The 12,297-nt window shown below is 49.5% G+C and overlaps 2 protein-coding genes across 3 annotated transcripts in view; one reads left to right on the top strand and one right to left on the bottom strand.

Annotated features, from left to right (window-relative positions):
* Nucleotides 1–2,695: 2,695 nt before the first annotated feature.
* CFAP97D1 (CFAP97 domain containing 1) lies at nucleotides 2,696–5,427 on the bottom strand. The gene is given in 5 exon segments (XM_007455083.1): nucleotides 2,696–2,752; nucleotides 3,250–3,373; nucleotides 4,348–4,466; nucleotides 4,738–4,808; nucleotides 5,304–5,427. Coding segments are annotated over 5 exon segments (495 nt in total).
* An 81-nt stretch (nucleotides 5,428–5,508) lies between these two features.
* The window catches only part of DUSP3 (dual specificity phosphatase 3), a 9,591-nt gene continuing 2,802 nt past the window's right edge, over nucleotides 5,509–12,297 (top strand). Inside the window, exons 1-4 of one of the 2 annotated variants that reach the window (XM_007455081.1) lie at nucleotides 5,509–5,659; nucleotides 6,991–7,130; nucleotides 9,732–9,785; nucleotides 10,067–10,293. In XM_007455081.1, coding sequence (XP_007455143.1) covers nucleotides 5,567–5,659; nucleotides 6,991–7,130; nucleotides 9,732–9,785; nucleotides 10,067–10,293 — 514 coding nt within the window. In that variant the 5' untranslated portion in view covers nucleotides 5,509–5,566. Of the gene's footprint in view, nucleotides 5,660–6,984; nucleotides 7,131–9,731; nucleotides 9,786–10,066; nucleotides 10,294–12,297 lie in introns of those variants that run through there. The other variant, XM_007455082.1, reaches the window with a different exon arrangement.

Raw genomic sequence — 12,297 nt, 5'->3', positions numbered from 1 at the left:
AAAAAAAAAAAAAAAAAAAAAAAAAAAAAAAAAAAATGCGGGAAGGAGGAAGGGATGAAAGAGAGGGAGTAAAGGATGACTGTGCCAGACTTCTCACCTGGATGTCTAGAAGAATAGTTCCTCAAACTGAGATGAACTGGAACCAGTTTAAAAATGAATTTACATTTGGACATATTGATTTTTTCTTTAGACTTTTTATTTTGAGATAATTGTAGATTGACATGTGTGAAAGAAATAATACAGAGAGATCCTGTGTACCCTTTACCCAGTTTCCCCAGGTAGTAGCACCTTACAAAACTATACACAGTATCACAGCCAGGATATTGATATGAGAGAGTCAGGATACAGAACAGTTTCACCATTGATAAATTGAATGTCATCAAAATTAAAATGCTTTGCTCTGTGAAAGATGAAAAGATAAATTACAGAAAAAATATTTTGCAGATCACATATCCAACAAAGGGCCTGGATCTAGAATATGTAAAAAACTCTCAGAATTCAATTTAAAAAAATCCAATTAGAAAATGGGCAAATGCACCAATATTTTACCAAAGAGGATATACAGATAGCAAGTAAGCATATGACAGATGTTCAACTTCATTAATTAGAGAAATGCAAGTTTCTCTACTGCATACATGTTATAATGCCTAAAATTAAAAATGGTGGTGACATCAAATGTTGCTGAGGATGTGGAAAAACTGGCTCACTCATCCATTGCTGGTGGGAATGTAAATGGTACAGCCACTCTGGAAATAGCTTTACAGTTTCTTTTTTTGTTTTGTTTTGTTTTGTGGTACGCGGGCCTCTCACTGTTGTGGCCTCTCCCGTTGCGGAGCACAGGCTCCGGACGCGCAGGCTCAGTGGCCATGGCTCACGGGCCCAGCCGCTCCGCAGCATGTGGGATCTTCCCGGACCGGGGCACGAACCCGTGTCCCCTGCATCGGCAGGCGGACTCTCAACCACTGCGCCACCAGGGAAGCCCTACAGTTTCTTTTAAAATGGACTTATCATACAACCCCACCAATACACTCTTGGGCATTTATCCCAGAGAAATCAAACTTATTTTCATGCAGAAACCTGTGCACAAAAGTTCACAGCAGCTTTATTCAAAATGGTCAAAAAACTAGAAACTACCCAAATGTTCTGCAGTAGGTGAATGGCACATTCATAAACTGTGGTACATTCCTACCATGGAATACTACTCAGCAATAAAAAGGAATGAATTATTGGTATACACAACCTGGATGAACCTCAAGGAAATTATATGGAGTGAAAAAAGCCAATCTGAAAAGAATGGATACATACTGCATGACCCCATTTATGTAACACTCATGAAACAGCATAATTACAGAGATGGAAAACAGATTAGTGATTGCCAGGGGTTAGGGCTGGAGGAAGAGGGAGGCTGTGGCCAAAAGGGGTAGTACAGTAGAGTATTTCCATAATGGTACAGTTAACTGCCTCAAATGTGGTTGTACTTATACAAAACTAGACATGCTAGTTACATAAAACTAGCTATACACCTACATACAAATGAGTGCATGTATAATTGTGAATTTATATATGCTCTATAGATTGTAGCAATGTCAACTTCCTAGATTGAACTGTACTGTATTTACACAAGATGTTAACATTGGGGGAGGCTGGGCGAAGGGTGCAGGAGGCCCCACTGTACATTTATTTGCACCTTCATGTAAATCTAATTATTTTAAAATAAAACATTTATTTATTTGTGATAAGAACATATAAGATCTACTCTCTTTCAAAATAATTAGACCAATTACAGAAGACATGCAGCACTGTCTTGTCATGTGTTCATATGCTTTTGTTTTCCATTTTGAAAGAGCTGAACTTGTGGCTGGATCATCACACCCCACCTATTCTTTCCCCCGGGGTGGTGGTGATGGTGTATGTTTTAAAAAGTTGTCTCTTTCTCTCTCTCATTAAAACTTTTCATAGCCCCCCATAAAAATGCTTGTTGCATCTTTCCTTCTGCCTGCCCCATTCTGTCTCCATTTGGGGATGGGACTTAAAGCCTTTGGGTACTTTAAAAGTAACTTACTCATTTTATGTTCCAAGCTTTATTGTAGCATCTTAAGACCGAGCATTCAGCCACTTAGGAGTGTCTTGAAATCCTAAGCAGCTAAGAAATCCTAGGGCCTTCTCTTGTCTTTTCCATGGTGAGTAACCTTGTATTCAGGGAGAGGACAGGGAGAGAAATGGAGAGCCATCAGTTATACAGAACTGTTCTTTGGAAAGCTTGAGTGTCCATTTATCCTTCTCGCCAGGGGCAGTGGCAAAGTGGGGAAACTTAATCATTACTAATAATATGAAATAATACAAAATGGCAACACAATATTACTTTTGAACAGTGACGGAGATCTGTAATATAAATTTAGCATAATATTAAAGCCACAAGACCTTCTGTTTACGTCTTATTGAAACAAATCACTTCCCCTTAGACTCACGTAAAGCCTCAAAGCTGATGACAAAAGGCAGTCATTTCCTACTTGTATGCTGAGAGGAAACAAAGACAGAGCTCTAGTCCCTGACTGGACGGCCAATCAATATTACAGAAGAGCAAAATCCACCCCTTAGTTGGGCCCCTCGTTCTCCATCTACATGGTTTTTAGGACTTTGGCATCAACTGTGATCACCGTGTTCTCTAATAAAGAGCAGCCGCGTGAAGACATACCTATTCATCTCAGGAGAGAAGATATTTGGTTGTATTTCTGATATAGCGCCTTGAATTCTTGAAGGAAAAGAATCAGAAAGATTTATGTCAATGCCAGGGTGCTGATGCGAAAGATGAAGTCCTAAACCCTACAGGTGGCTTAGAAAAGGCTTCCAGACCAAAGCCAGGGAGTGGAAGTTTATAAAAGCACTGCAGATGGCTTTTTTTTTTTTTTCCTTCTTGAAGAGCCATTCCTAAATGAAGCAAGTCAACCACATACTGAATTGTATACCCTCATCCCCTTTGCTTGCCCATTCAGCCTGAATGAATTAAGGGATGCGGGAAGATGCTACCAGATATTCTCTGAAGCTGACACATAATGGCTTCGCTACCAAGCTGGTGGATGGTTTGCTCCTGTTGTTATAGCTTTGTAGGCTCTGGGTAGTTTTTCTTTCAACGATTGTTGCATTTCTCATGATTTCACCCTCAGCCGCTTAGGGGTCTCTCCTGAGATTGGCTCTATTCTGAACGCAAACTCTGTGCGTGCATAGGAATATCACAGAGTACCCACGTGCCTGCCAGTCTAACTCCAACGACCTGCGATCATAGTGGGGTTTGCGATCACCAAGCCTCTTCAGAATGCCCTGGTTTTCCATGGTGATTCTCACTAGCTCCCGGTTCCTTGTTTCTCTGTTTAAGCTGAAAAATACAAAATCCCAAGATGCGTGAAGAATAAAGTTCTCCTCCTGGATGGGAGCGGGGGAGATGAAGTCATGATGTCATAAATCCAGGCCGCCAAAGTGCAGGGAACCAGCTGTCCCGCAGAGCCCTGAGGCCCTGGACGCCTGTTGAACCAGACCACACTCTGGGAAACGTGCAAAGCCTTTTCAGATTAAGATCAGTGGTTCTCAGCCCCGCTGCCTACTAGAAAATTCTACTTTATTGATCTGGGATGGAGCTTGGGCATTGGCATTTTGCAAAAGCTTCCCAGGCATTATTATGTGAAACCAGGATTGAGAATCTCTGGTTTAGAGGATGAAGGTCTTGCCTACAGATAAATCACAAATGGCTGATGACAAGTTTTGGTTCACCTCACTCCCCTCAGCTTTCAACTCAATTTCAGAATACAAGGATTAGGAAAGACTTCTTGACACTCCCCACCACCCGGGCACACACACACACACACACACACACACACACACACACACACACACACCACTCTTCTTTCCCTGCATACACTCCTTTGGAGCCCTGATCACACTGCATAACTATTTACACAAATGTCCCCCTTACCTGACACTGAGTTCTTTGAAATTAGGAAATATACTTCTCATTTCACCTCTATAGTCCTGGTGCTTAGCCCATGGTAGTTCAGGAAATATTTGCGGAAACAATTTTAAGAGTGCTGTAGTCCCAGCTATGGTCACCATTTTACAAAAGTGCTTTCTTGTGACAAACTCTGAATAGGACCCTGAAGAGTCTCTCAGAGGGAAAAAAAGCTCTTTAACGCTAGAGAAAGGTCCCTGTTTGGGGTGGTTTTCTTTCTCCTTAACTTGGTCTCTTTGGTTATCCCTCAAGATAACTTCCCTTAATTATTCCTCTGGCACTAAAACCCAACAAGGGTGAAGTCAATTTTGACTTTTGGAAACTGAAATGAAGAGAAAGAACACTACCTCTTAGAGAAATATTCGTTCCAGCAATCCACCTTGGCGGGGCCTCGGTGGGCGTTGGCAATTTTCTGACACAGTTGCTTGTTTTCATGTTCGATTTTGTCGAATTTCTTTTGTTCACCCTGGTGAGAAACCCCACCCCATCATGGTGACGTCATTGCTACATGGCGCTCCATCCCACAATCGCTGAGCATCCCCCTCCTCTGGGATTGTGCGAAAGGGGCATATTGGGGGCCACAGTGGAGACTGGGAGAGAAGCTGAGGAATCCAGGGGTGGTGTGTATGGGGAGGAGAAGGGTGAACGAATCTTTGGTGAGGTGGGTGTTTAGAAGGCTCTGGGAAACTGGCCCTCTTTAGGACATAGATAAAATCAATAATGGCAGGAACAAATACCTGTAGTTTGCTCAGTTTTAAAATGTGATGTGTGTGCACCACTGGAGGCTTGGTATCAACAGTAGGCTTCACTAGAGAGGGGGGAAAGAGAGCAATGTTACATCACAGGTATCCTCTTAGTAGCCTTAGAAAATCTGCTCACATTCTAGACAACGGCCCCGATTAAAACATTACAAGTTTGAATTCTGAACTAATCCAGTTCAGGAATTTTGGTCTAGTTGAGTTTCCCAAACTGACATCTTTTGGAGAGTTTTGAGCAGACATGAGAAAATGAGGGCTGTGAAAAGTAAAATTTACAGACATAAATATCCTTTGACTCTAATGAAAGAAACCTCTCTCCCACCCTTTCCCAGTACGACTAGCCTGGCTACTGGATGCTGAAGTCCTATCCTCTGTCTACCTTACTTTGGCTTTAAAGAGTTTAAATGAGCATATCCATCAAATGAACTCCCTGGTGGAAGACAAATTTGCAAAGCCATGTACTGGTCTGGTCTACTGTCAATATCTCTAAGGTGGGCCCTTCCAGAACCCTAATCGCAGTGTACAGTTCAAATTGCCCCACGTACCTATTTGTATTCTATTCTTATGAAATACGTAGTGGCAAAAGTCCAGTTTCCTCCTGAATGATGTGCTCTGTCTATGATTAGAGACGATTACAGGGTAGGCTAGATAATCCAGGGAATTGTTCATCTTCTCTTCCTAGTCTCACTTCAGAAATGAGGCACCCAGGCTCCTCTGTGAGGTACTTAGCTGTCCCCATGATGGGTTGTCAGTTACCCAGTTATGACATCAGGGGCAGGTCCCCCGGAAGGAGGAGGAGCCCCAGAGCATGCCTGGCCGTCCCTGGGCTTCTCTTTTGAGAGCTAACCCAGTCAAGATGAGGGCAGAGGCTCAGAAGCTTTCCCAGCTGCCTGGAATGCAGGTGCCACCAACAGCAGCAGGAAAAAGTGTGGTGTCTGGGAGGGGCGGGAGGGCACGGGGTGGGATGAGGAGGAATCCAGCCTTGGTTACACACCTTGGGCTACAAGTTTGGTCTCCACTGCAATGGTTTCCCTGAAGGTGTGAGACTACAGCTGTTTGCAGAAGTAAAAGAACTTAATGATAATTTGATCCAATTTCTTCATTTTGCAGATGAGGAAACTGAAGTCCAGAGCAACAGCCAAACTGCTGTAGAACGAACAAGTTAGTGGCAGAACTGGGCTCAGGATGTGGGTTTCCTGAATTCCCAGGACCACAGGTGCTCTTTGGAGAGGTGGCAGCTGCCATTTTCATGGCAGTGGAGAACAGAGACGGTCTTTTGCTGACGGTTGGACCTCAGTAAATGATGAGTTGCTGACATCGTGTGGCTCACAGTGGGCTGGCAGCTGCTCCAGGAAGGGCTGCAAAGGAGCGGGATTCATGTCCACACTAGCACAGGGTGTAGCACCTAGTGGGTGCGCTACACGTTTGCTGATCGAGAGAGGGAGAACGCCTATCCAGTGCTCACTATGTAGAGCTGGGCGCTTTCCTGGCATGTTAATCTTTCAAACAACCCTAAGAGTTAGGTGCTCTTATTACCCTCATTTTTTTTTTTTCAGTAAACGGGCTCAGAGAGGTTAAGTCATTGCCCAGGGCCAGAATGCCATGCTTGCTTGCATAGAGCCCAAGCTTTAAGCACGATGCCAACTCTCACTGAAGGCTGGAAGAAATGTGCCCCCGAGCTGGGCTTCTCAAACTTTAACCTTCGTAGGGATCCCCAGCGGGGCGTATAAAAGGCACATTCTCACTCAGCAGGTCTGAGCTGGGGCGGAGATTCTGCATTTCTGACCAGCTCCCTGGTGATGCCAACGTTGCTGGTCCGCAGTAGGCAGAGCTCACAAACGGAACCCGGGTGTCCCTGTAATCCTGAGAAAATTCAGCGACACTAGGGTGTACCCCGGTCAAGAGAAACTTTTATTGCGCCCTGCATTTAGTCCAGTGAAGTTACTGCACTTCCATGCCTTAACGGGGGGTGGGAAGAGGACCCCCCAAAACTCCGGAGTAGCGGCGTCTCTGCCTCCTAACTCAGGCCCAGAAGTCGGCCCCCGCGTCCGCCTGGCGCCTGGCGGCGCGCATACTTCCCGGCAGCGGAGCGCGCCTGGCCGCCGGCGCTCCGCCGCTTCCAGTGCCCGGGGGCCCCGCCTCCGGGGCGGGACGGGGCGGGTCCCGGCTCCGGAGCCCCCGCCCAGCTGACCCGGCCGCTCTCCCTTAGCTTGCTGCTTCCCGGGCGTGCAGGGCCCGGCCGCCGCCATGTCGGGCCCGTTTGAGCTCTCGGTGCAGGATCTGAACGACCTGCTGTCGGACGGCAGCGGCTGCTACAGCCTCCCGAGCCAGCCCTGCAACGAGGTCACCCCCAGGATCTACGTGGGCAACGCGTGAGTCGCCGCTCCCGGGCCCCGAGACACCCCAACGGCCCCTCCCCGGGGTGCCCCGCCCACCCGAGGGCTGGGGGTGGGGGCGTCGGCGGGCGCGGGTGGGGGGAGCCAGGGCGGGGTCGTTCCTCCGGAAGCCAAGGCGGGGGCTGGGCGGGGGCTGGGCGGGGGCTGGAGTCACCGCCCACCCTCGCGCTTAGGGCGGAGGGGCTGAACCCCGCCCCGCCCCAGCTCTGTTCTTCCCTTCGCTGGGTGGCGGAGACCCGGGCGCAGCTCGGGCAGCCCAGCGTCAGGCCCGAAGCCACAACCCTCTAGGGGCTCGGCCTTGGGCGGTGTCGGGGCTACCAGGATCACTGAACAGGTGGCCCTCTGTCCCCCGGCCGGTCTCCGGCCCGCTCGTCATGTGACAGCTGCCTGGTTCTGCAGTGAGGTCACCGCGGAATGTCTGCCTTCGCTGCCATGGCAACGAGATGACGTCACAATTCGGGCGTGGAACTTTCCCGGCCGGGCAGGCCCAGATGTGGGAATTGAAATATCGCAAACTAGGGGTCCAGAGACATGGGCCCGGGCTTCCTCGCTCCTCCCCCTGCCTTCCAGTTAGGGTTTGATTTATCTAGAATTCTAGAACGATCCAGTGATAACCCCCCCCTAAGGACCTGAGCCATCACTTAGAAAAGGCTGCCGACCTTCTCACCACCAGGAAATGCATTTATTATTTATCACTGAGGAGTTCTTACCAAATTGATTTTCTCATAGTCAAACTACCAGTAAGAATTTCTAAGCAGCAGGAGAAAACCAGTGTTAACCGTTCAGAGAGGTGCTGAAATACCAGCCAAAAGCAAAAAAAAAATAGATTCCCATGCCTGTACAGCCTTGGGAGGGTATAGGTTGGATTTTCTGAGACCCAGTTACCAAGGCCCTAAGCTCCATGGGCCCAGGGACTGCATGTCTAATCCGGTTCTCTCCTTTTACACAGGAAGAATTGATGGCCCAGAGCACTTTAGGGATTGTGAAGATAGGGTCAATGTCTTGTTTATGTCTGTATCCCAGGTCCTGGCCTAGGACCTGATGCTTAGTCTGCCAAGGACTGCCACAGAAATGGGGGCCATCACGGAGCTAGGGGGTCTGGAAGGCAGGCTGGGCCTCGTGGGGGCTTGTCTCATCTATCCATTACTCATTCACCACTTGGAGCATCACTATGTGACAGATGTTGAGCAAGTATTCACAGTATTGATGACAATGATAATGGTAAAGTTGTTGAATGTTGACTTAGAGAAGGAAGATGAATGGTAGTGACTCTTCAAAGTTAGTTATTTTAGTGCCTTTTTAATGAGCCACTGCTTTACAATTGTGTGCAGTGTCGTGATAGCTAAAACAGGGTCCTAGAATCTCAGCCAAAGGCCTCGGTAATTGCCAAGTTCTGAGGATAAGCCCCTCTCCAGCCACCCAAGCAGCAAGTGGCCTTGGCCTTCTCGGAAACCTGCTCTCTTGGGCGGCTTGGCACATTGGGCTGTCACCACTTCCCAAGTGAAAACTAAGGTTGTGAACAAGTAAATCTGCCCTCAAGTAAATCTGCCCTTGACATAGCCAGGGGTGTGGGGGGCGCTCAGCAGGGAGGATGGACTGAGTACCGATCCTCTCCCTTCTCCGCAGTTGGTAGCGCTTTAAGAAAATCAGGGCTCCTGATCAGGGCTCACAGGGCAGAGGGGAGCCTGGATGAGCCACATTTTCTGCCTCTTGAGATTTGCAGTTGATATGGGCATGAGAGGCAGGGTGAGGAGGAAGATAGCAGGGCTGGCGTCAGGAGAAAGGAGACCTTCTCCCAGCCCTGCTGCGCAGCAGCCCATGTGAGCATATGCACATCCTTCCGCTGTCATGTCCGGCCAGAGCTTAAGCTCTGTCCTTCCTCCCCGGGCTGCTGTGACAGGCAAACAAGATCATGCAGGAGAAGGCGTTCTGTAAAGTATAAACTGCTGTTTGAATTGGGACGTTGTTATGAGATGAAATAAAGGAGCCCTTTGACTATTCAGATCGAATGTTTTGTAACCCCCAGAGTTCTGTTGAGGCCACTTGCTCCCCAAGTGCTTACCCACCCAAGAGAGCTTCAGAGATGTGGCTAGTGGACTATGGCAGAAAGGATCCCTCTGGGGGATGGGAGGGGGCTGCTGCACTTTAGAATCCAAGGAAGAAGGCTGCCTGGGATGTGCTGATTTCATTCTTCACTGATTCACCACATATTCAGCACCTACTGTGTGCCAGGTTCCATAGCACGTGCTGAGCATACAGACATGAAGTAGGCATGGTTCCTCCCTCAAGGAGCTCACGGCCTGGACATCTAAACAAATAAGCACAATCAAGCATTAGGATAGTGGCAGTGACCCCGGTGTCAGGTTCTGTCTATAGAACAGCTCATTTGACACTCAAATCAGCCCCAGGGGTAGATACTGTTATCAACCCCATTTTACAGATAGGGAAACTGAGGCACAGAAAGGTTTAGTGGCTTGTTCAAGGTTGTCTGGCTGGTAAGTGGCAGGGCTGGAATCAGACCCGGGCAGTCTGGCTCCAGAGACCATTTTTAGCTCCGTGGTGATACCACCACCACAGTATAGGGAGCATAATGCTGAATGGAGGGGAGATCAGGAAATACTGCCAAGGGTGGTGAGAAATGAGAGGGTACATTTCCATGAAGATGGTGGAGAAGGGCATTCCAGGCAGAGGGAACAGCATGGGCATGAAAGTGCCCAGGCTGTTTGGGGCAGGTAATTAGATCTGGCTGGAGTGAGGGCAGAGGGTCATAAGCTGGGGCTGCAGGAGTAGTCAGGGGCCAGAGCATGGAGGGTCCTTGCTGGGCCAAGAGGCTTAGGATCTTCTCCGTCTTTCTCCCCCGAGGGCTGCCAGGTGGTCAGTTGATCACGCCCCTGCTGCTGTCTCCTGTCCAGGTCTGTGGCTCAAGACATCCCCAAGCTGCAGAAACTGGGCATCACCCATGTCCTGAATGCGGCTGAGGGCAGGTCCTTCATGCATGTCAATACCAGTGCCAACTTCTACAAGGACTCTGGCATCACCTACCTGGGCATCAAGGCCAACGACACACAGGAGTTCAACCTCAGCGCCTACTTTGAAAAGGCGGCAGACTTCATCGACCAGGCCCTGGCTCAGAAGAACGGTAAGGGACCTGCCACCCAGGAAACTATGGGAGGCACCTTTGACTGGACTTTCTCTAGAAAACAGGCCCACGACAGGCCTCTTCTTGGAAAACCTGTTATTTCCTGTCTCTTGTGTTGTATGACTGAGAGCTTCGGGTCTCTCTCTGCTCACCTGGCTGCCCATCAAGTGGCTTCACGTTACACAAGATGTACAAACCCATCACACAGTGGCAGCCCCGGGGTCCTTGTGTTTGATGTGACTTTGGCTGAGAGTCAGTTGCCAGCCCCTCCCCGCATTCAGATAGCTGCAATAATGAAGATCTATTATCTTCCGTGATAAGAAATCCTGAGGTGAAGGGGCTCCGGGGCTTGCTGATTCAGCAGCTCTGTGGCGGGAGGACTCCTCTGCCACCCTTAGTGTTGGGGACTCCCCTGATGGTCCCAAGATGGCTGCGGCAGATCTGGTTACCACCTCCCAACAGGACAAAGTGCAGCAAGAGATGAGGCAGCCATCTCCTCTTCATGCTTCTCTCTTTTCTTAAGAGCAAGTGAAACATTCCGTAGAAACCCCCCAGTGGAGCCCCCCTCACATCTCACTGGCTACAGTTGGGTCACATGAATACCTGGCAAGGGGAGGGGGGGCAGTCATGAGTGGCTTAGGCCCAAAGTCAGCAAACTTTGACCCAGTTTTTAAATGCTTCCTGCAACTCCCAAATATACGGTAAGACTGAAGCAGAACTGCTGAGGTGCTGGCAGTCGGGCGAGGCGTGCCAGAGAGAAATCCTAGAAGGCCAGAGGGTAGACAGCAGCTGAGCAGGCTGGGCCGCTTGCCCTTTCTGCTTTTAGCTTGTTTCTCTCAGCAACTGCCTTTACCTTCCTGCCGCTTCCTCCAGCCTCTTCCTTCCTCCCCACCCCAAACCTTCCCAGGGGGAGTGACCCCCACTGAGGCGTCATCAGCCCTGTTCTCCTGATTCTAGCCTGTCTCTGCTACCCTGATGCTTCTTGTCCCAGCGGCCTCCCCTCTGGAATGATTTCCAGGGAACAGAGTTTACTAGCCGCTGGTTAGCGCACGTTTGGGGCCCAGAAGGGAAGATTTATTGCCTGGGGAATCTGCAGACTTTATCATCAGGCCCTTCGTGGTCCTCCACTGCCTTGTACACCTTACCCACCTCCTCTGTGGCTGTTCTGAGCTCCTGTATAGACGAGAACGAGGGGCCCAGTTAAGGGGATGGATTTCGCTCTTCCTGTGTGTTGACTGGTCATCCATTCAGGGAACTTAGAGCCCTCTGATGGTTTCCTCTTTCCATACAACTAGGAACATACCCTGACTTTGTGTGACCTCCTGCCTTAGCCCACGTGGGTTGGGTCATTAGTCTGGAAGGCTCTCTCTGCCTCTCCCTGCCCTGTCCTCTGGCAGACTCCACCTCATGCTTGAGTACTGGGCATAGTGTCCTCTCTTCCATGAATCCTGCCCTCAGGCTGGGTCTGCTGTATCCCTTGTCTGGTCTCCGTAGCACCTGACGTAGATCAGGCACATAGCAGGTACACTGGATTACTGAACCAGTGACAAAAAGGAATTCCAAGGGTTCTAATGCCCAGTGTAAGTGCTTCCAGGATTGACTGGCCAAATGAGTCAACAGAAATGCTCTGGCCTCCAACACTGTGCCGGGCTCGGGGGAGCTGGGGTCCCATCACTTTTGAGAGGGGAGAGGAGGGGAGTGGCCAGGGGCACTCAGAGAAGGAAGCAGTCACTTCCATCTGGGAAGATCAAGGGAGGCTTCGTGGAGGAGGTGGCATCTGGGCGGGGCCTGGAAGGATGGGCTTTGAACCCTCCCCTTCCGCACTGGCTCTATGAGCCCTGGGCATGCTGAGTCTGTTCCTGGTTCCAGGTGGTGAGGCAGCTGCTCTGCAGAGGGTCCCGTTGCCAGGGCGGGGGCAGGGAAAGCCCCACTCTGAATACTTTGGGTCCACTGGCCAGAGAGTGAATGGTCAGGAAAGTGGAGGACTCCCCATTCCTGCTCATC

The sequence above is a fragment of the Lipotes vexillifer genome, unplaced genomic scaffold (genome assembly GCF_000442215.2).
Source record: "Lipotes vexillifer unplaced genomic scaffold, Lipotes_vexillifer_v1.1 scaffold1639, whole genome shotgun sequence".
Taxonomy (NCBI): domain Eukaryota; kingdom Metazoa; phylum Chordata; class Mammalia; order Artiodactyla; family Lipotidae; genus Lipotes; species Lipotes vexillifer.
This window is presented reverse-complemented; position numbering and strand designations above follow the sequence as displayed.